We start from the raw sequence: 23,442 nt of genomic DNA, 5'->3' as shown, positions 1-23,442 counted from the left end.
TGTGCGTACCGCCTAACGGGGGGTGGGGGGTGGGGCGGGGCTTCACCGAAGGGGCGGGGGGCTCTCGATAGACTTGGGTACAGGGTTGTTCCAGTGGGGGAGACAGCCTGACGGGAAGAAGGTCGCGCTGTGCGCGATGACGTAAGGGGCGTTGATAGCGGCGGAGGTGGGCCGGGAGGTGGGGAAAAACTGCAGCGTGAGCGTGCGTGGTGCTCTTCTGGTTGCTTTGCTTTCTGTGGCTGAGGTAGGTCTTTCGTGCTCCTGCGTGTTGCTTGCCGCCTGGGACTGGCTTCGTTCTGTTTTGCCGTTCAGTCTAGCTAGTTTCCCTAGCCTCGGTGGGAGGCAGCGTCCGTCAGAAGTGTGCAGCCCTGAGCAGGGACCGCTGCTGGATCCCGCTGCTCGCGGGGGGAGGCGACAACCGGCTTCCGCGGCCCGCCTGAGTTGGACTTCAGTGGACGTGGCTGGCTGGGCGGTTGGGGGAAATTTGGGGGCAGAATGAGCAACATGGATCCGCTAGAAGACGGAGGACCCTTGTAGTCGAGATAGCGATAGAGGCTGGACCCCAGGGTCGGGCTGCCCCAGCGCACATTCAGAGCGGCCACCTTGGCTCCCAACGGACAGCTAAGATGAAGCTGCTGCTAGAATGATCCCGAGTCCCTTCACCTCTGCACCCCAACGACTGAGAGCGCTCGAGGCATAAGGACCCATCCTTACTAGTAACTTTAGAACAACTCTCGAAAGAGCCTAGAAGTTGACAGGTTTTCGATCTCGATTTTTTACTGCCGGGCACAGTGGTACACTCCCATAATCCCAGCTATTTGGGAGGAAGAGGCAGGAGGATCGTGAGTTTGAGACTACTCTGGACAAGATAGTGAGCTTCTGTTTTAAGAAGAAATAGGGCCAGGGATTTAGCTCAGTGGTTCCGCCGCTTGCCTTGCAAGCGCACGGACCCAAGTTCGATCCCTGGTACCAAAAAAAAAAAAAAAAAAGAAGAAATAGAAAAATATTTGCTTGTTACCTTATCTTATTTTACTTAGTGAGCAGAAACCAACATGTCAGGGTGGGAGTCTTACTATAAAGCCGAGGGCGATGAGGAGGAAGAGGAGGAGGAGAGCCCTGATGTAGGTGGTAAGTGACTTTAATGTTTAGTGCTGTCCTGTGTGTAGCAGAAATACCTTAACTGCCGCTGTCTGTTGTATGGCCCACCTTTCTCTCCCCACATAATCTGAAATACTTTTCTCCCTTTGAGCTTTGCAGAGCCAGCCTGGCCTCTTTTATTTATGTCTTGGTCTAGTCTGTGGGACATTGCTAGCCTTACATTTTTTCTGGTTACTAGAAGGTTGACATCTGTTGAATTCCAGTAAATGAACCTGTTCGGGGGTATCCTTTGTCACCTTATGTGGCTCAAGTAAGACCCTTTGTCACCCGAGAAAGGAGTTTTACTCATTCCAGGACCTCTATAAAAATGGTTTCACTCTACATTAACTAACTGCAGCCATGGAAGAGTAAACATTAGTGACACAGTTTAGGATAGCCTTTGGGTTTGGCAATTAGTAACATAGGGCAAAGGAAGAGAAATAAAGGGTACATGTAATCTATATTCTGGTTAATTTCATTCCTGAGTAGAATATTTTGAAGTGTTTTTTATTAAAAGTGAAAAACAGGAAACAAAAAATAAAACTTACTGTAATCTGTATATCTACCACCCTAACATAACTACTACCATCATTTTGTATTTTTATTTCTTTTTACTGTCTATATTTTGCACATGCTAGGTGAGATCTCTGCCTACGTCTCCAGTCCTTTTTATTTTGAGACTGCTTCTTGCCAAACTGCCTCAGTTCAGCTTGAATTTGCAATCCTCTTGCCTCAGCCCTTTGAATAACTAGAATTACAGGTGTTCACCATGCCAAGCTGTCTTTTTAATTTTTGCAATGGGGTCTCATTATTATAATGTTTCCTAGGCTGGCCTCAGACTGCTGGGCTCAGGAAAGACTTCTGCTTCAGCCTCTGTAGAACTATGGGCATGACCACCATTCCCAGCTTCATTTCGGCATTTTGAATATTTCCTTCATCTAATTTTCAGTCTTTATTTCTTAAATACACACACACACACACACACACACACACACGCACAGACACGCACACACGTTTTTCTGGGCTGGGGATTTAGCTCAGTGGTTTCGATGCCTGCTGCATAAGCGCAAGGACTAGAGTTTGATCCCTGGTACCAAAAAAAAAAAAAGCAAAACATATGTTTTTCTTTGTATCTGATTTTTATTTTTATTTTTATTTTTTTGATACGGGGATAGAACTCCTTGGGCCTACAAGGCAGGCGGTGGAACCGCTGAGCTAAATCCCCAGCCCGTATCTGATTTTTATATTGTAATCGTAGTGCATGTACATTTCACCCATTTTAATTTATACCACTCTTCTTCAAAAAATAATTTTAAATATGTATTCTTAAAACATGTATTCTTGGGCGGGGGATTTAGCTCAGTGGTTTCGCCACCTGCTGTGCAAGCGCAAGGACCCGAGTTTGATCCACGGTACCAAAAAAAAAAAAGAATACATGTTTTTTACTGAGATACATCATGTAAAGGTACAAGTTCCCAATGATAAATGTAAATGTATTGTATACCTAAAATGTACCAATAAAAGAATTTAAGGAAAAAAAAATACATTTTTTTGTGTTTCTTTTTGGTACCAGGGATCAAACTTGGGACCTTGCGCTTGTGAGGTAGGCAGCAGAACCACTGAGCTAAATCCCCAGCCCAAAACATGTATTCTTAATTTTTTTTTTTTACCAGTACCGAGTATCAAACTCAGGACCTGGCCCTTTCAAGTCAGGCTCAGAGCTGCTGAGCTAAATCCCCAACTGTATTCTTTTTTTTTTTTTTTTTTTTTGGTACTGGGGATCGAACTCGGGTCCTTGCGCTTGCGCAGCAGGTGGCGAAACCACTGAGCTAAATCCCCGGCTCCCCCAACTGTATTCTTAATTTTAAACATGTATTCTTCTTTTTTTCCTTGTTGTGTCATAGATATATCTTTACAAATAGTTAGATGTATGTAGTCTTTGTAACTTATTGTAAATGTATTGAAATTCTATTTTCTGTTGGGCTGAGGTTTTTTTGGTACCAGGGATCAAACTCGGGACCTTGTGCTTGGGAGGCAGGCGGCTGCACCACTAAATCCCTGGCCCTGTTGGGCATTTTAATTATTTTCACTTTGTTGCTTTAATAACATTGTAGTAAATTTTGCATGTCTTAAAGAAGTTTTCCATGTCTTAAAGTAGATTGCTAAAAGGTAGATTTCACTTGGTCAAGATAGTTATTGTTGACTTTTGACAGATACAGTACTGCTAGGTTGTTTTCCAAAAGGCAGCTAATTAAGTTTATTGTATTAAGCCCAATGTAGCTGGGTGTGGTGGCAATCTCAGCTACTCAGGAGACTGAGGCAGGAAAATCACAAGTTTGAGCCCAGGGTAGGCAATTTAGAGACTGTCTCAAAAAACAAAAACAAGAGAATGCTGGGTGTAATGCCTACTTGTAACCCCAGGTAATTGGGAATTTGATGGAGGAGGATTCCAAGTGTAGGGCCAGTCTGGGCAATTTAGTGAGACCTTGTCTCAAAATTTTAAAAAGCTGGGGATGTAACTCAGTGGTACAGAGCCCCTGGGTCAATCTCCAACACTAGGGAGGGGAGAAAAAGGGAAATAATAAAGTATACAGTCAGCACAACTCAGAATATAGGAAAGTTAAATGTAAGTGTCAGGTCATCCTGGTTCATCAGCGGATAATTTATAAGGGAAGATAGAGGAATATCTGTAGACTGAGACTCCAAAAACATCTCTTAAAAAGTCAGAACTTTGACTTTTAATGTTTAATGTTGAGGGATGTCACTAGACTGATAAAACTAAAAGAAAAGGGAGTGATTATCAGCAGTCAGGATACTAGGTACTTTGGGGCGAGGTGGGTATTGTAATTGGGCAGAAATATAGGAAGAACTCTGGCGTGCTGATGTTTTTAGTTGTGTAATTCAGCAAGTTTATTTCTGTTCCCTGACATGGGTGGTGGTTTTAGGGGTATCTGCCTTATGATTCACTAGTTTATACTTTTTCTTTAGGGGCTTTTCTGTTTTGTGTGAGTGATATAAGGGTAAACATTCTCTTCTGGTTTGTTTCCCCCATAGGAGAATATAAATACTCAGGAAGAGATAGTTTGATATTTTTGGTGGATGTCTCCAGGCCCATGTTTGAATCTCAGGGTGAAAATGAACTGACTCCTTTTGATATGAGTATCCAGGTAAGACTACCTTTTTATTTGATTAATAATATAAATAAACAACAACAAAAAAGTATTAACATAACTTTTAAAAACATGGATTCTTTGGGCCAGGGATTTAGCTCAGTGGTTTTGCTGCCTGCTGTGCAAGCGCAAGGACCCGAGTTCGATGCCCAGTACCAATAAAAAAAAAACATGGATTCTTCGAAAGGTTTGTGAATGATATGTGGTTAGCCTCTTAGGATGGCTGCCTATGATTGCAGTTGAGAAAGAAGCAGCAGGGTTAGCTGTGTGTGGTAGTGCAAGCCTGTAATGTCAGCAACTTAGGAGACAAGTCGGAAGCCAACCTGGGCAACCTAGTGAGACTCTGCTAAAAAAAAAAATTGAAGATGTAGCTCAGTGATAGAGCATCCCTGGGTTTGATCCCCAGTACCACCGCCACACTTATACACAAAAGTAATGTTAGGATAACAAAAAACAACAACAACAAAAAAAACAAATATTCTTAGGATCGCTTCTCGGCCTTTTGGCTAAGATCTAGTGAAGTAATGTTAGGAATCAGATGAATGAGACATTTACAGATGAACACCAAGTATTTGATAAGAAGCAATAAAAGAACAGTTTTTAAAATTCTCTTTTAGTTTCTTTTTTCTCATCTTGCACAGGCCATGCTAACCTCTGTACTATTTAAGATGTGTTGTGAAGCTGGGTGTGGTGGCGCATGCCTGATATCCCAGCACTTGAGAGGCTGAGGCAGGAGGATCCCCAAGAGTTGGAGGTCAGCCTGGGTTGCATAATGAGACCCTGTCTCCAAAAAGGAAAAGATTTGTTGCTAGATCAAACAGAGGTTTTGTTTTTGTTTTAATTCTTAGAATTTAGAAAGAGCCCTCACCGAATTCTTGTAAAAGCTTGTAGATAGTCAAAGAGTAGATTAAAATATTTGCAGAAATGACTACTTGCTGTGCAGATTATTGTCAGTAACTAGCCATAACATAAATTCTGCATTTAAGGTAGACATTTCAAGCTCTACCCGATTGTCTCAGAATAAAAAGTAGAAAAGGGCTGGTGATGTAGCTCAGTGTAGAGGCCCTAGAGTCAATCTCCAGTACTGGAAGAAGAAAAAAAGACTTACGGTGAAGGGAGGCCAGGAAGGGGCTTAGGCAGGACGTGGAAAAGTCACCACAGTTGGTTTATTCCTCAGCTTTGTAGACTCAGAAACTTAATTTTGTCTGTGCCCCCAGAGTTAAATACCAACCCCCACCTCTTCAGAGGCCTCATTTTCCAGATGATGACATTAGTTTAGATGAGACGATCTTTGCTTGGCCTGGAATGTTGGGTCTTTAGCTGCGTAATTAAGCCATTTTATTTCAAGGGATGCTATTCATATTACTGACCTGTCTTTGGGTCACATCTACTTGTTTTCTTAACCCTTGTGATTATTTTATATAGGTAAACTGTTTCTTGGTATGAAAATACTTGAGGAAAGATCAGGCTTGTGACTTGTCCAAACTGAGCCGGTTAAGTGACATCAGTGGGAGTCAACTCCAGGTTTCTAGTTCTAGCACTGGGCTTTTTTTGCCCCTGTGGGACAGTCTCCTCCCTGAGAATATACAGGTTTGACCTTCTCTGACTTCTTCTGGTAGGGACTGCTTACACATATATATATCACATATATATTAGCTTTTTTTGCTGTTTTGTTTTATTTAGTTTGGGGGATTGAACCTAGGATCTTCGCATTGAGCTACTTCCTCAGCCATTTAAAAAAATTTTTATTTTGAGGCAGGGTTTCACTAAGTTGATAAGTTGCCCAGGCTGAGCTTGAACTTGTGATCCTTCTACCTCAGCCTCACAGAGCGCTGGGGTTACATGTGATGCCACTATGCCCAGCTTTGCCTTTTGTTGTAATATGATACTTATGTTCATTTGCCCATTACTCTCACTGACTGGAGAGTTTCCTGAAGGTCAAGGTCACGTGTTACTCTAGTGCCATGTATAGATGCAGCTAACATGTATTGAGCACTTACTATACACTAGGCACTTACAGAACTGAAGCTTGGTGGTAAGCAAATATTTGTTGGAATTTTTTTTTTTCAGTGTATCGAGAGTGTGTACACAAGTAAGATCATAAGCAGTGACCGAGATTTCCTGGGAGTGGTGTTCTATGGTACCAAGAAAGACAAAAATTCAGTGAATTTCAAAAATATTTATGTTTTACAAGAGCTGGATAATCCAGGTCAGTGATAGTCTGATTGTTTCCCTCTGTGGGAGTGTCACTGTCCTGACAAAAGGCTGAGCGGGAGGGAGCAGATTCTATCTTGTCTAGGAGTGTGCTCTCCCACACTGGGGTCCTTGCTGGGATGTGACCTCACTGTGCATGTCTAGACTCTGTTTGCCTGTGATGAAGGTGGTCACTGCTGATGCTCAGATGTTTTTGTGCCCATTTGACTCCCTGCCTCCGGCCAGGTGCTAAACGAGTGCTGGAGCTTGACCAGTTTAAGGGGCAGCAGGGACAAAACCATTTCCAAGACCTGATCGGCCATGGGTGTGACTACTCGCTGAGTGAAGTGCTGTGGGTCTGTGCCAACCTCTTCAGCGATGTGCAGGTCAAGATGAGTCATAAGAGGATCATGTTATTCACCAACGATGATGACCCCCATGGCAGTGACAGTGCCAAGGCCAGCCGGGCCAGGACCAAGGCTAGCGATCTCCGTGACACAGGTAGACAGTTGCCTGTTCTGGTAATTGGCACTTAACTTTATTGCTCTCTTTTTTCTTTTTTTTCTCAGTATTGGGGATCGAGCCTAGGGAGTGCTTAGCTACATTCCCAGCCTTTTAAATTATTTTTCAAACTTTAGGACAGCGTCTTGCTAAGTTGCCCAGACTGGCCCCAAAGTTTCGATCCTCTTGGCCCTGCCTCCTGAGAATCTGGGATTACAGGCACACGCCACAACGCTCAGCTTTTGTTACTTTCTTTTTTTCGGGGCGGGGTACCGGGGATTGAACTCGGGACCTTGCGCTTGTGAGGCAGGCAGTGGAACCACTGGGCTAAATCCCTGGCCCAAAGCATATTCACATGCATACTTTACAGATGAAGTTCTGGACACCAAGACCAAGTAGATTTTTAATTTTTTTTGGTACCAGGGATCGAACTCCGGTCCTTACGCTTGCAAGGCAGGCGGCGGAACCACTGAGCTAAATCCCTGGCCTTTTGTTACTTTCTTTATAGCTGATGTCAGGCATTTGCTTTTCACCATCTAGGGTGAAATGAAAGAATAAAGTGAAAAAGAGATGTGAACAAAAAAAAAGGGGCCGTAGATACAGTTCAGTGTAAAGGCCTGAACTGAAGCCAGGAGAAGACACCAGTGTAACATTAACACCAGAAATGGTCTTCAGTGGTCTTGCCATACTGTCTACAGGGTTCTACTAGAGCAGTCTTGTCTAACATGCTATCATGAAAGTGAGTATTTGAGTAAGTTGTGTGAAGTCATAATAACTGATTTATTTAGCCACTTTTTTTTTGGTACCGGGAATCGAACTTGGGTCCTTGCACTTGCGCAGCAGGCGGCGAAACCACTGAGCTAAATCACTGGCCTCTAGCCACTTTTTTTTTTGAGACAAGATCCCACTGTGAAATTCAGGCTGGCCTTGAACTTACTGTGTAACCCAGGCTGGCCTTGAACTCTCAGCAGTCCTCCTGCCTCAGAGGCCTCCCAAGTGCTGGGATTATGGGCACCATGGCTGTAATCATGTAATCATGCCTCTTTAAGTCCTGAAAATGTTAATAACCAATTTAGTTTCAGCGAGAGTTTTCAGAATCAAATTTGAGAAGCCAGAAATGATGGTGCACAACTGTCATCTGGGAGGCTGAGGTACGAGGATTGCCATGAGTTTGAAGGCAACCTGGGCTACATAGTGAGTTCAGGGCCAACCTGGACTGCTTAGACCCTGTCTCAAAATAAAAATAAGAAGGGCTGGGGATTCAGCTCAGTGGTGCTGCTGCCTGCCTCGAAAGCGCAAGTTTGGTACCCTGAGTTTGATCCCTGGTACCAAAAAAAACAAACAACAAATAACCCCCCCCCCAAGATAAACAAAATGAAATTTGGGTTTAACTGAAGAAATTTTCTGAACCAGGCACAGTGTGTATACCAGTAGTCTCAGCTACTGGAGGGACTGAGGTAGGAGAATCTCGTGAGTCTAGGAATTCGGGACATCCTTGAGTAACCACATCATTTTTTTTTTTTTTGGTACCGGGGATTGAACTCAGGTCCTTGCGCTTTCAAGGCAGGCGTCAGAACCACTGAGCTAAATCCCCGGCCCTATCCTTGGGTAACATAATGGGCCTCGGCCTCTCTTTCTTTCTCTGTCTGTCTATCTCTCTGGTTTTTTTGTGGTCCTGGGGATTGAACAGAGGAAGTGCTGAGCTATATCTCTGCCTTTTTTTTTTCAGTACCAGGGATCGAACTCAGGACAGTGCCACTGAGCTAAATTCCTGGCATTTTTTTTTTTTTTTTTGAGACAGGGAGGGTCTCGCTATGTAGTTCAGTCTGGCTTTGAACTCACTATGTAGCCCTGGTTGGCCTTGAATTTCACAGTGATCCCCCTGCCTCAGCCTCCTGAGTGCACCACAGGGGTGCACTACCACACCCAGCCCCCTTTTTTAGTTTTGAGAGAAGGTGTTGCTGTGTTGTCCAGGTTGGCCTCAAACTTGGGATCCTTAGCCTTCTGAATTACTGAGGTTACAAGTGTGTAACACCATGCCTGGCTGTACCCTATCTCTTTAGAAAACTTTTTTCTCTCTTGCTGGTAGTTGTTCTCATCCTCATTTTTGTCTGTCCTCACACCAGGTATCTTCCTTGACTTGATGCACCTGAAGAAACATGGGGGCTTTGACATATCCTTGTTCTACAGAGATATCATCAGCGTAGAAGAGGATGCAGACCTCGGGGTTCACTTTGAGGAATCGAGCAGGCTGGAAGACCTGTTGAGGAAGGTTCGAGCCAAGGAGACCCGGAAGCGCGTGCTCTCCAGGTGGGACTGATGCTGGGCTGGCCGCCCACAGTGTCCCCTGAGGGCTGACAGGCAGTGGCTTGCTCTGATATCCCTGACTGCGCACCTGCTGTGTGTGCTCCTCCAAAACACCTGCTATACGTCCAGATCGCTGGTGCAGTGCTTGCTGAACAGCACAGCCCTGTCTCCTTGCAGAATCAGGGTGTCCCCAGCTGTACTCATTAGTACATCGTTTTCTTCTCTCTACTGGGGATATCAACACCTGCCTTGTTAAGTTGCCTTTAGGAGTAAATTTTTAAAAAATAACCTAAGACAGAACAGGTATGGAGAAAAAATTCATTAAGGGTTATTACCATTGTTAAAATCATATTACTCTCATTTTTTTCTTCTGGGGATTGAACCCAGGACCTTGTGCATGCTAGGCAAATGCTGTGCCACTGAGCTACCTTCCCAGCCCCTAAACAGTTGAGACCAATAGGATTGTCAGATGATCTTTACTATGCTTGATCTTAGCCAAAAGGCTGACATGTGGTAGATCATCTTTTTAAGAGCCTTGATATCAGAACCCTAAGGGGTCACAGTGTTTCTCTCTGAAGCGGAGCAGGTGTTTAGTGTTTTATTTATTTATTTTTATTTTATTTTTTTTTGGTGCCAGGGATCGAACTCGGGTCCTTGTGCTTTCGAGGCAGGCTGCGGAACCGCTGAGCTAAATCCCCGGCCCCAGGTGTTTAGTGTTTTACAGTGCTGGGGTCAAACCCCAGGCCTGTGCATGCCCAACAAGAGCTCTACTGGTGACCTCTACCCCACCAAGCAGTATGCCTTTTGTCACGTTTCAAGTGGTTAATAGATTTTCAAACTAATCTGGCGTTTTAGACCCCTGAGATCACGGTATAGAAAATTCTGTTGTATTAAAATGCATTCCAGCCTGTAATCCCAGTACTCAGGAGGCCAAAGCAGAGTTGCTGAGAGTTCAAGGTCAACTGATTACTTAGTGAGAGCCTGTCCAAAAAAAAAGCATTCTTTTAAAAATAAGGCTGGGGATTTTAGCTCAGTGGTTCCAGCACCTGCCTCACAAGCACAAGGTCCTGAGTTCAATCCCTGGTACCAAAAAAAAAATTTTTTTTAACTTTTATTAGTACACATTCACCGTACATATTGCTTGCATCTATTGTGGGGAGTTAGTTCATGTATGTAGTTCATCTCTGTGTTATACAAACTTGCTTAGGATTATTGGAGAGAATAAAGCAACACAAAGCTTGGCCTCTATTAAAGAATTTTAGATAGGAAAATAGATGTAACCTTTTAGTCCAGCTTTTTCATTTTTTCTTCTCTCAGGTTAAAATTTAAACTTGACAGAGATACAGCGCTCACTGTGGGCATTTATAACCTGGTCCAGAAGGCCAGCAAGCCACCGCCAGTGAGGTTATACCGGGAAACCAATGAACCAGTGAAAACCAAGACTCGGACGTTCAACGTGAACACAGGCAGCTTGCTTTTGCCCAGTGACACCAAGCGGTCTCAGGTGGGCAGATCTGCTGCCTTCTCGAGCTCCCTCCTGTGGGAGAGTGGTCAGGGAGGCAAGATGTGGACAGTCTAGCTCCATGGTGGTAAACCTGTGGCACACCTGTTGTTTTTCTTTTAAGAGAAAACATGTTAATGTATGAGTTTTTTCTAAACTAAAACCTCAGTATTCAGGTTTTAGTTGCAGTGTTGGCTCTGTGCAATACATAAATGGGTTTTAAGTTGCAGTTTAGGCCCTGGCCAGTTTTTTTTTTTTTTGGTACCAAGGATCGAACTCGGGTCCTTGTGCTTTCGAGACAGGTGGCATAACCACTGAGCTGAATCCCCGCCCCAGCCCTGGCCAGTTTAATCAGTTCCACTGTCCAACTCTCTAGCCCCGCTAGAGACACAAAAATTTTTACTCTCTGGAATTCTGGTGTCCAGGTCAATGATGTCCTGAGAGTTGGAAAGTTAAACAGCCTCTGTGTTTGCAAGAGATGGCTGTGGAAACTTTGGCTGTGCTTGCTTGTTAACTAGGAGAGAAGGAGCTAGGGCAGTGGTCGGTATGAAGTGGACTTTTTCTTTAAGGGAGAGAATTTCTTTTTACCAAACTAAAATTTCTTTTTACTAAATTAATGAAATACTAAACTAGTGAGATTTTTTTTTCCTGTGCCTTGAAATGACTCACATCTGCCTTTCTGAACCTGAAAGATGGTCTTCCAATACAAAGTATTGTCCTCATCCTCTCACTTTATTCAATCTGTAGAGGGATTTGACATTGAAAATTAAAATTAAAAAAAAATCAAATGAGTCATCCTTTTTCAATTATGATATGGGAGAGAATCAGATTTTTACGTAAGTTCAGGACCTTGGGTGATTAAATGAAATCGCATTTTGATTCAACTTATGCAATGTTTTTAGAGCACACATTTCAAAACAGAGTGTTTTGCTTTGCTTTTTTTTTTTTTTTTTTTGGTACTGGGAATTGAACTCAGGACTTTGTACTTGCTAGGCAGGCATGGTGTCACTGAGCTAAATCCCTGGCCTTTGCTTTCCTCTTTTTTTTTGCTTTGCCTTTTGAAGGAGAAGAGATGAAATTTTCCCTTCCATTTTGGAAATGGGCTAGTTTTTCCTGTTGGTGTATTCATAGGCAGGAGTTCTGGGCACTGAGTTCCATCATTGTGCCTGAAAAAACCTTGGAGCTCTGTTATGCATAATATACATTTGACTCTGCTACTTAGTTCTGTTATTAATCACATTTCAAGGTCAGAATGCAAGCAGAGTTCGGAAGTAACCCTTGGGTCTGTGTTCACATCTGCATTCCACACTGAGACCCAACCCAGCACCAGACATGGGTCCTCTCATTCCACAGGAGTGGCTTGAACATCCTTTGTGAGTCGGGGTGGGTGACATGGTATGTGAAAGAAGCAATAAATACCTGAAGAGAGTGGCCTTTGGGACCAGAAAGATCTGGATTTAAAGCCCAGTGAAGTTGTATAACCTGGAATGAGTTACCTAACCACTGGATCTCAGTTTGCTCATCTGTTAAATTGTTTGTTTTTTGTTTACTTGAAGTGCTGGAGATCAAACTGGGGCCTCTTGTTTGTGCATACTAGGCAAGGGCTCTGCCATTGACCTACCTCCCTAGCCCCTGTGAGACAGTTTAACATCTACCTCCTTGGATTGTTAGTGAAGATAAATTAGGTCAGTTGTGATGTGTGCCTACAGTCCCAGCTACTCAGGAGCCTGAAGCGAGAGGATTGCAAATTTGAGGCCAGCATGGGCAACTTAGTAAGGCCCTGTTTCAAAATAAAAATGAGCTAGGGATGTCACTCTGTGGTAGAGCACTTGCCTGGTATGTGCAAAGACCTGGATTCAATCCCCAGTACCACAAAAAGAGAGAGAGAGATTAATTAGGTAACTAATGTAAAGTACCAGGAAGTCACTCAGTAAATTCCCTGTTTTCATAGGATGATGCCCCTGGTGAGCCATCTTCTTGCTCCTTAAAAAGAGCTGATTTTTATCTTGCTAGTGTTGTGTGGCTGCCACTTTACATCTCCATGTACCCTCTGTGTGGCCCTCTTGTTCTCTACCTGTAGATCTATGGGAATCGGAAGATTGTGCTAGAGAAAGAGGAAACCGAGCAGCTGAAGCGGTTTGATGAGCCAGGTTTGGTTCTCATCGGCTTCAAGCCCTTGGCCCTGCTGAAGAAGCACCATTACCTGAGGCCCTCCCTGTTCATGTACCCTGAGGAGTCCCTGGTGAATGGTAAGTGGCAGAGACCAAGGGAAACAGACTTGAGCCCAGGACAGTTTATCCAGACCTGCGCCCTGAGAGGGCACTACTTGTATCCTGCATGGGAATGTTAATGTGGCATTTTGGAAATGAGGGACCAAACAGATTTCTTCAGCACCCTCAATACTACTGACGTGCGTTTTGAAAATCCAAGAGGGTCTGTGGAATAAAGAACGTGGGAGAGAATTTGTGGGCTCATGCCATGGGCAAAGAGGGAGGAAAGGAGAACTCTAGGATGTAGGTTACTGGGACTTTTGTTTTCTAGGGAGCTCAACCCTGTTCAGTGCCCTGCTCATCAAGTGTCTGGAGAAGGAGGTCATAGCCCTGTGCAGATACACGCCCCGCAAGAGCACCCCCCCATATTTTGTGGCTTTGGTGCCACAGGAAGAGGAGCTGGATGACCAGAAAATTCAGGTGACTCCTCCAGGTACGTGACAGAAGGATTTCCAAGGCTCCCAGAGTGTGTCTGTGCTTTGGGATCCTAACTCAAACCTGCTGAGCCATAGTTAATGGGAATAAGACCTGAGAAATGGGTATTTTTAAGGTTCCTCAGATGAGTGTGATGTAGTCAGGTGAGGCCACCACAAATGGTTTTGCAGTGTACATGATGCCCAGCTGAGCATCTGATTGGGACTGCCAGTGACTGACACAAGCCCCAGGGGCCTTATTCCAACACCTTGGTTGACTAAAACCCATTGTTTGGCACCCCCTTGTAATGCCTAATACTTGATTTATCCTGTGTATGCCAAGCAATAGCGTGTAGTAGCAAGAACATGGACTTTGAAGTCAGACTTGATTTTGTCTTGTGCTCAGTTTTCTCTATTTCAGACCCATCTCTGCCACTAGTTAGTTCGCAGACTTGGGCATTTTACGTTTCTGTTTATATTCTTTATCTACAGAGATGGGAATTCTGGAATACCTTTTCTTCAGGGTTGTTTTACTTTGAGATAAGTTAATAATGTGTGAATGCCAGGCTAGGGTGCAGCTCAGTGGTAGACCATTTGCCTGGCACGTGCAAGGTTCTAGGATCCATCCCCAAAACCAAAACTACTAAAAGAAGTAAGGTATAGTGTGCAGCACAAAGTACTCGGCAGGTGGCTGTCTCTCTTCTCTAGACATGCTAACAGAAAACTCACTTTATGAAGTTGTCCTTTAGATACATCATGTATTTATCCTTGGTCATCAGAATGCTCAGGCATGTTCAGTGATCAAGAGGCTACCTCTTGTCTCTAGATCCCAAGTCATGCTTTGTGCTCCTGAGGCTGAGATTGCCTAGGCGGAGGCAGCTCTGGGACAGGCTATGTGCACAGCACCTGTGAGGTGGAGGCCAGCACGGGGGAGCTCGGGCTGGCTCCTCCTGCTTGCCCTTTGCCCTCCGCATTGCCAGCAGGGACTCCTCACCTGGCGGCAGCAGCTGGTTGCAGCATCTGGATTTGTCTGTCCTTCCTAAAGTAGCCAAACTGTACCAGATCAACCTAATGACCCTTCCTACCTCTTCCCCACTGGCATGTGCTGGAGGGTAGAAGAGAAGTGGGAGAGGTGGAAGCCCAGAGCAGCTAAACTAGACCCTCAGAGAGGGGCCACTCTGACTGGCTCTGGATGTCTCAAATGCTGGAGGTGGTTGGTATGTAGCTTAGTGGCAGAGCAATGCTTAGCATGCATGAGGCCCTGGGTTCTGTCTTCAACATTGAAAAAAACCACTGGAGAGCAGAATCAGCTGTCATTCCCAGGTAAAGGTCCTTGCTGGGGCAGTGTGGAGAGGAACAGTGCATATTCAGGAAGAGCATCCTTCCTGCTGACACTGATAGGAGAGAGCTGGTAAAGAAATGTAAGCTAGGTGAGGTGGCATATGTGTGTAATCCCAGCACTGTGAGAAGCTGAAGCAGGAGGATTGAAAAATTCAAGCCCAGTTTGAATAACTTTAGACTTAGAGAGACCCTGTCTCAAAATTTAAACGGGTGGGGGATATGGCTCAGTACAGAGCCCATGGGTTCAATCTCCAGTACTGTACCCCTCCCAAGGAAAAAGGAGAAATTGAGTTTGAATTTCTCTTCTCAGGCTTCCAGCTTGTCTTCCTACCCTATGCTGATGACAAACGAAATGTGCCTGCTCCCGAAAAGGTCATGGCCAACCCAGAGCAGATAGACAAGATGAAGGCCATTGTTCAGAAGCTGCGCTTCAAATACAGGTGAGCATGGGATGGGCCCTGGCTTTCTTCTGGAGTGGCCTCCTCAGTTGGGTCTTATTAGAAACTCAGGTTAGGCCTAGACCAAGGGACTGGTTGTATTCTTTTCACTAAACTGGTACAGTATTACTTTCAGTTGAGAGCTTTTAAAGAGCTGTATAGAGAACGGAAGCTCTGGTCACATTGAAGACTCTGGGACTGTATTGGTTGATTTAGAGTCACATTAATAGCTAGGCACAGTGGTGCACGCCTGTACTCCAGGCACTCTGGGAGATTGAGGCAAGAGGATCTAAAGTTCCAGCCCAGCCTGAGCAACTGAGCAATTTAGCCAGACCCAGTCTCAAAATAAAAAGGGCTGGGGATGTAGCTCAGTTAAAAGGACACACACACACACACACACACACACACGCACACTAGTTGGTTAAACACTTTCAAAAACGTAGCAGTAACAAAATTCTTAGTTGGCTTGCTCCTTGATTATATGTGTTGTTACATAGTGAGTGAAGGTAAGTAGAGCTAAAGGAAATTGTTACAGGGTTAAAAAGAGTGATTATATAAATCATAGCATTTCCTCCCACATACACAGTAGGCCATAGAGCCTGCATAATGTGACACCAGACATAAGTTGTTTTCACTCTTTTTTTTGGTGATATTGGGGATTGAACCCAGACCGTTCAACTGAGCTATATCCCTAGGCTTTGTTTTTTTGGCTTTTGAGACAAGAGTCTCACTGTGCCCAGGTTGGTCTTGAACTCGCTATGGTAGCCCAGGCTGGCCCTGAACTGACAGCAGTCCTCCTACCTCAGCCTCCCAAGTGCTGGGATCACAGGTGTGCGCCATCACGCCAGGCTCAAGTACAGTACTGCTAACTCTAGTTAAAATGGTGTGCGGATCGCTAGAATTTAGTCATCTTGCATAAATGAAACTTTATACCCATTGACCAGCAACTCTCTTTGCCTCCAGCCCTGGTGGCCGCCTTTCTGATCTCTGTTTCTCTGAATTTGACTATTCAGATACTTGTGTAAGTGGCTCGTGAATCTGTCCTTCTGTGCCTGGTTCATTTTGCTTAGTCTAATGTCCTCAGGATTCATCCAGATTGTTGCATATTGCAGGATTCCAACCCCTGCCCCCCCTTTCCCTTTCTGGTACTGGGGATTGAGCCCAGGGCCTCCTCACTGAGCTACAGCCCTGGTTCTTTTTATTCTGTGAGACAGGCTCTTGCTAAATTGCCCACTGGGATTGAACTTGTGAGCCTGAAATGTTATTTGGAGAATGGGTCTTGGTGTGTTGCCAGGCTATACCCTTCTGCTCCCATGTAGCTGGGATTACAGGCTCATGCACCCAGCAGTGCCGCCTCATTTTCTTTGATAGATGAGTCGAAGGGCATTTAGGCTGTTCCTGTGTATTGGCTTTTGTGAATAGTGCTGCAGTGAAGATAGAGGGGCACTAGTACCTCTCTGATGTTTCAGTTTCTTTGGGAGTAAATAGTGGTATTTTAAATTTAAGGAGTGGAAGCTGGACGTGGTAGCACATATCTGTGATCCCAGCACTTGGGAGGCTGAGGCAGGAGGGTTGCAGAGAGAGTTTGAGGCCAGCCTGAACTACAGAGTGAGTTCAAGGACAGCCTACATAGTGAGACCCTGTCTCAAAAAAAAAAAAAAAAAGATTAAGTAATGATATTTAAAAATTTTTAAACCTGTTTCCTTTTCTTTCCTTTTCTTTTTTGAAATAAGAGTCTCACTGTGTAGCCCAGGTTATCATCAAAGTTGAGATCCTTCTGCCTCAGCCTCCCAAGTAGCTAGGAGTATAGGTGTGGGCCATCATGCCTGGCTTCTGTTTCCTAAGTAGCTTTTCCTGGTGGCTGCACCATTTTGTGTTCCCTTCAGAAGTGTACAGAGGTTTCAGTTTCTTTATGCTTGTTTGTGTGTGTGTGTCTGTCTGCTGTGTGTGTGTGTTTGTGTCTGTGTCTGTCAGTCTGCTGGGTTTTTTTTTTCCATTTTTGGTACCGGGGATCGAACTCTGGTCCTTCCAATTGCGAGGCAGGAGGTGAAACCACTGAGCTAAATCCCCGACCCTGTCTGCTGGTTTTTGATCACAACCATCCTAACAAGATGTGAGGATATTTTCACTGTGGTTTTGATTTGCATTTCCCTGATGACGATGACATTGCACCCCTTCCCTTACACCTCTTGAACTTTTATTTGTATGTCTTTGGTGATATGTCTGTCAAGTCCCTCCCCCTCCTTTTTCCCAGTCCTGCAGATTAAACACAGGGCATTCCCACGGAGCTAAATCCCAGGTCCTTTTTTATTTTGAGATAGAGTCTTGCTAAGGTGCCTAGGCTGGGTTTGAACCTTCAATCCTCCTGCCTCAGTCTCCCAGAGTGCCGGGATCACAGATATGCACCACCATGCCCAGTATAGCCCATTTAAAAACCAGGTTAGCCCGGGATTTAGCTCAGTGGTTCCGCCGCCTGCCTTGCAAGCACAAGGTCCCGAGTTCGATCCCCAGCACCAAAAAAAAAAAAAACCCCAAAAAACTAGGTTGTTAGGTTTTTTGCTACTGAGTTGTAGAGTTTTTCACATTCTTTTCTTTGTGCCTAGGTTACCTTTCTCCTTCAAATATAATCTGGTTTAGTCCCATTATTGGGCAAATGAGAGCACTAAGCATCTACCATATGTCAGCCACTGTCTCCTCCATTTCTCTCTGGCTGCAGCTTCCAGTGTGGACAGGTGGGCAGGTTTGTTTTGAGATTAACTCTTGGGTCTCAGCGTCAGAAGAGGAATTGAGAATTAGAGAGGGAGAAATGGACTTGTGATGAGGCCTGAGCTTTTTCACTTGGAGTGATTTTCTCAACTGACTTTGTACCTGTGCCATCTCAGTTGGGTTTGATTTTATTATTTCATCTTTTTTTTTTTTGGTACCAGAGATCGAACTCAGGACCTTGTGCTTGGGAGGCAGGCGCTGGAACCATTGAGCTAAATCCCTGGCCCAAATAAGACTTTTTTGGTAGCGGTATTGAACTGAGGTCCTTGCGCTTACACAGTGGGCGGCAAAACCACTAAGCTAAATCCCCCGCCCTATTTCATTTTCTTAAAATGTTTACCTTTTTATGTTTTAGTTGATTCCCATTGTTGTCTTTGTTTTAACAGAAGTGACAGCTTTGAGAACCCCGTGCTGCAACAGCACTTTAGGAACCTGGAGGCCTTGGCCTTGGATTTGATGGAGCCTGAGCAAGCAGTGGATCTGACCTGTAAGAAGCCTGGACCTAGGCGAGAAGTTCCTTTTTTTTGCTTTTACTTTTTGATTTTTGAGACAAGGTCTTGGTGTGCTATCCAGGCTGGCCTTGAACTTAGATGTAGCTCTGGCAGTGATCCTCCTATCTCAGCCTCCTGAGTGCTGGGATCACAGGCGTGCAGCACCATGCCGAGCCCCAAGAAGCTGTTTTCATCAAAGGCCTTCCTTCTGATTCACTCTGAGCTAGTAATGTGTGTGCATTGCCTAGCCTCTCTAAAGACTTCACTTTCCAGACTGTCTCTATTGGAGAGATTTTCTTGGCCAGCCTTGATTGCTAGGGAGTGGCCTGTGGGGAGAAGAGACAATGCCCAGCTCCTAAGCCCCCTGCCTCCCAACAAGACCACCACACGCCTGGTGAATGTTAGATACAGGTACTAGACACTTGAGTGCCTGCTGTGAGCCAGGCCCTGCTGTCCTGTGTGTTCACTTGCTTCAGCCTCCGAACTGAGGCAGGAGCTGCAGCTGTCCTGATTTCCCCAGTGTGCAGGCACTGAGCAGTAAGCGACTCAGAATCCAGTGGCTCCTGCTCAGGGCCACCCTGTGCTTGCTCTCACGCCCTCAGACTCTGTGCCCCACTACAAGAAAAACCACCTGTTACCCAGCAGAGGCCTCTAGGCTGTGCTCTCTCCCTTGCTACTGGTCCCCTTCTTGATTGTGACTTTCATATACACTCACGAGGGCACACTGGTCTAGTGGCAAGAGTTTAAATACCTATGGGGAAGCAGATTGGGTTCAATCAAGAGTCTCCCAGAGGCTAAAAAGTTCAGAACAGTTTGGCCTGCTCGCCCTCCTCGAAGGTCTTTAATGGTAGCATTAAAAGAATAGCGTTACTGTGGTGCCTGTCCAGCTGTGTCTGGCACAAGAGAAACCCTTGAGTTAATCAGCCCATCTCTTCCCTTAAGGACTTAAGCAATATTAAGAAGTACAGTTAGCTTTCTGACAGTTAGCTCTATCCTTGGATTCTGTATCCATAGATTCAACCAACTGTGGGTCAAAAGTATTACAAAGTAAGTAGCAGCTCGATGTGGTGGTGCATACCTGTAATCCTAGTACTGTGCGGGGCTGAGGCAGGAGAATTGAAAGTTCAACCCCAGCCTGGGCAGTTTAGCAACCTAGCAAGACCCTGTGTCAATAAAAAAGGGCTGGGCTATAGCTCAGTGGAAAGGCCCTGGGTTCAATCCCCAGTACTAAAAAGAAAAGAGTTGCATCTATACTAAACATGTAGACTTTTTTTTGGGTCATTATTCCCTGAGCAATACAGTGTAACAACTACATATTCGTGCGGCATTTCCATTGTATTAGGTATTATAGGTTGTCTAGAGATAATCTGAAATATACGAGAGGTAGTGTTTAGGTTATATGCAAATACTGTACCGTTTGTTTTTTTTTTCTTTCAAACTCGGGACCTCGTGCTTGTGAGGCAGGTGCAGCGCCACTGAGCTAAATCTCCAGCCCAATACTGTACTGTTTTAAATAAAAGACTTGAGCATCTAACAGTTTATTTCTGAGGGGGTCTCACACCCAGTCCCCACGATCTGAGGGATGATAATATTTGGGAATACTAGACCAGTGATGGTGAACCTTTTAGAGCTTTCAATGATAACAAACAGCCAGCTGCAGCATGCATACCATAGGTTCGCCACTACTGTGCTAGTGGGACTGTTGAGTTTTTGTGCCTTTAGCAGATCTTTTCCCTGCCCCCAATCCCAGTTTGAGGCTCTGCTTCCCACAGAGCTGGAACTGGATGGGTCAGGACACCAGGGTGTTCATGATTCACCTGGCCACTTTCTGTGCTTTGACTTTTTCTAGTACCCAAGGTTGAAGCAATGCATAAAAGACTGGGATCCCTAGTAGATGAATTCAAGGACCTTGTTTACCCACCAGACTACAATCCTGAGGGAAAAGCCACCAAGAGAAAGCAAGGTAAGGAGCAGGCTGTGGAACTGTGGCAGGTTCTTTTCAGAGCTGCCTTTGTGTCAGGAGGCTGAAGCAGGATCTCTGTGAGTTAAGAGGGCAACATAGACTAGTGAGTTCAAGGCCAGCCTGAACTGTGTAGGGAGACCCTGTCTCCAACAAAAAAGTTGCCTTTATTATCTTATCATAGAAAGAGGATGATGGCCTTTCTGAAATTTCTGTACATATTTACAAATGCTAACAGATCTTTCAGCACGAATGGAATTGTATTTACATTGTTTCCCAGTTCGCCGTCCTGTTACACAGCTGTGTCTGTTGGACAGTGATTGGTATATGTACGAACACGTGGCAGCTTTTGCAAGAGGACGGCCGCAGCTAGCTTCGTTGGCTATATTTGTCCCAGTCCATTTAACCAGAACTTTCGTGGATGGACGTGTGCAATGGGCATGTGCAACCACGGAGGGTGTAGAGTTGCAGGAGAAATACTTAGCGGAGCTGCTGGGTCAAGCTGTAGACTCTGAAAATTCTGATAAGATTAACACCCCGTCCAAGAAGGGGTGAGTGTATTTTCCTATGCTTTCACCAATCCTGGACCTTATGTACTATTTTAAAATACTTCTAAAAAAAGTGAAAAAAAACCCAAAACTTCTATGAAAAGATTTTGTGGGGAAAATTATATCCTGCTTTGATTTATAATTTCCAGTTATGAGTGAGATGTATTTTATTAGGTTTTCTTTCTGCCATGCAGTACCTATTACTGGTGTTAACTGTTTTTCTAGTGGACTTTCTTCCCTCTGGACCTAGAGTTCTCTTTACTGTGACTCTTGTCTAGAGACAGCACCTTGCGCACTGTCACTGTTCTGGAATAGTCTAGCTTTGGCCAAGTAGAGCCTGATTTGGGCCTTGCTTCCCTAATGACTGTGAGGAAAGGGAAGGTGAGGAGAAGCTGGTGGCCGTGGTGCTTTCTCCTCTTGCATCAGAAGGGACTCCTGTAGTGGCCTGGTAGACCAAGTTGGGGCTCTTCACTCACTGTCCTCAGTTTGGCCATGTGTTTGTCGTGCTCAGCCTGCACATTATTGCCTGGTGCCTTGGAACTTAGAGTCTCTCTAAATGGTTTTGTTGTTTTCGTTTTTTTGCAGTGTTGGGCATCTAACCCAGGGTCATGACCATGCTGAGCAAGCATTCTATCACTGAGGCACACCCCCGATCCCTAGAAATGCTTTTTTTGGTTGGTGTTTGGTTGTTTTTTTGTTTTGTTTTGTTTTTGGTACCGGGGATCGAACTCAGGTCCTTGCATTTGCGCAGCAGGCAGCAAAACCACTGAGCTAAATCCCCGGCCCAGGTGTTTGGTTTTTTGAAATGGGATTTCACTGTATTGCCCAGGCTAGTCCTGAACATGAGCTCAAGTGATCCTCTCATCTCAGCCTCTTGAGTTACCATTGCTGCTTTTGTGTGTGTGTGGTACAGGTATTTAACCCAAGGCTTTTGTGTTGAGCTATATCCCTAGCCCTATTTTAATTTTTTTTCTTTTGAGATAGGGTCTTGCTAAGTTGCTTAAGCTGGGCTCAAACTTGTGATCCTCCTGGCTTAGTCTTCCAGGGTACTAGGATTACACCATACCCAGTTTTTCATTTTTTTTTTTTTTGGTACTGGGGATCAAACTCGGGTCCTTGCACTTGCGAGGCAGGCACCGGAACCACTGAGCTAAATCCCTGGCCCCTTTCATTGTTTTTATTTTGGTACTGGGGATCGAACTCAGGTCCTTGTGCTTGTGCAGCAGGCGGCAAAACCACTGAGCTAAATCCCCTGCCCCTTCATTGGTTTTTGAAGGAGAGAAGAAAGGAAGGAATGATTTGCTCACCCAGAGTGAGCAGTTGTTTTGGATAACTTGATGGCATTCACACCATTGGTAACCCCCTACTAGGTATGGTACATTTTTGATTTTATACTTAAATGAAACTGTCTTTCCAAGACACCTATTTTCCCCAAGGCTTTTTTTTTTTTTTCCCCCGGTACTGGGGATTGAACTTGGGACCGAACTTGGGACCTTGTGCTTGCAAGGCAGGCGCCGGAACCATTGAGCTAAATCCCCAGCCCATTTTTCCCCAAGGTTTGAGGTCAGCATCTCAGTGTTATGGGAAATGGCTAACTGCAGCCCAGATCGTAGGCCCTGATTGTGTAGCTGGGTTACCACTGGTGCTGTTTCCAGTCATTCTTTCCTGGCCTCTCTCCCCAGATGGTGAAAGTTCTGGGAGCAAAAGGCCCAACGTGGAGTTATCTAAGGAGGAGCTGAAGGTCCATGCCACCAAGGGCACACTGGGCAAGCTCACTGTGCCCATGCTGAAGGAGGCCTGCAGGGTGTGTGGGCTCAGAGGTGGGCTAAAGAAGCAGGAGCTGGTGGACGCGCTCACCCAGCACTTCCTGAAGGACTGAGTGGATGGCTAGCTGCCTTCAGCCTTCCTCCTTCCCGCCTTCCCCAACTTACCAGTTATTTCTGCAGAGTTGCCAAGTGCTGCCTATTGGGAGCCAAGGGCTTTAGGTTTGTGGAACCTCTTGTTACCATGGAGACCATGCAGCTCTCCCATTTTGCTATGCCTTATCTACTTCGTGAATAAAGGCCTAAGTTTGTACTATATAATGCGGTTTTGATATTTGTTTTTAGTACTGGGGATTGAATCCAGGGCCATTGCACATTTTTGAGACAGTCTAGCTAAGTTTCCCAGGCTAAAGTCAAACTTGCAGTCCTCCTGCCTTGGCCTCCTGGAGTGGTGGGATTACAAGTGTGCACCACCACACCCGACTATATATACTGTTTTTTAGTGTGAAGGAGAAGAGTGTCTGCCTCCCATCCAAAAAGCACTGGCCAGTGGCTCTTAGCTTAATTTATTTTTTCCACTGGGAACATACTGTCACAATGGAAACAAAAATATCAGTCGGGCTGGAGGAGGTAAGGACAGGTGA

The 23,442-nt window shown here is 45.0% G+C and overlaps 1 protein-coding gene across 1 annotated transcript; it reads left to right on the top strand.

Moving 5' to 3' along the window:
• Positions 1 to 113: 113 nt before the first annotated feature.
• Positions 114 to 23,119, top strand: Xrcc6 (X-ray repair cross complementing 6). Its single transcript, XM_004845508.4, has 13 exons — positions 114 to 244; positions 1,038 to 1,128; positions 4,192 to 4,304; positions 6,378 to 6,516; positions 6,747 to 7,001; positions 9,128 to 9,311; positions 10,626 to 10,812; positions 12,890 to 13,058; positions 13,351 to 13,512; positions 15,144 to 15,273; positions 18,423 to 18,523; positions 20,377 to 20,490; positions 22,718 to 23,119. Exons 2-13 carry the CDS (start codon positions 1,053 to 1,055, stop codon positions 22,912 to 22,914), a joined length of 1,827 nt encoding a protein of 608 aa, XP_004845565.1. The 5' UTR covers positions 114 to 244; positions 1,038 to 1,052; the 3' UTR covers positions 22,915 to 23,119.
• The last annotated feature ends 323 nt before the right edge of the window (positions 23,120 to 23,442 follow it).

Source organism: Heterocephalus glaber, unplaced genomic scaffold, assembly GCF_053883595.1.
Source record: "Heterocephalus glaber isolate CG9 unplaced genomic scaffold, H.glaber_assembly_v1.0 deba00001444, whole genome shotgun sequence".
Classification (NCBI taxonomy): Eukaryota; Metazoa; Chordata; class Mammalia; order Rodentia; family Bathyergidae; genus Heterocephalus; species Heterocephalus glaber.
This window is presented reverse-complemented; position numbering and strand designations above follow the sequence as displayed.

Bases quoted from the DNA above. Each gene is read 5' to 3' on its own strand.
- Xrcc6 (XM_004845508.4), top strand. From the start codon at position 1,053: ATGTCAGGGTGGGAGTCTTACTATAAAGCCGAGGGCGATGAGGAGGAA. The intron at 6,517-6,746 runs GTCAGTGATAGT...GCCTCCGGCCAG, and splicing joins ACAAGAGCTGGATAATCCAG to GTGCTAAACGAGTGCTGGAG. The intron at 20,491-22,717 runs GTAAGGAGCAGG...CTCTCTCCCCAG, and splicing joins AGCCACCAAGAGAAAGCAAG to ATGGTGAAAGTTCTGGGAGC.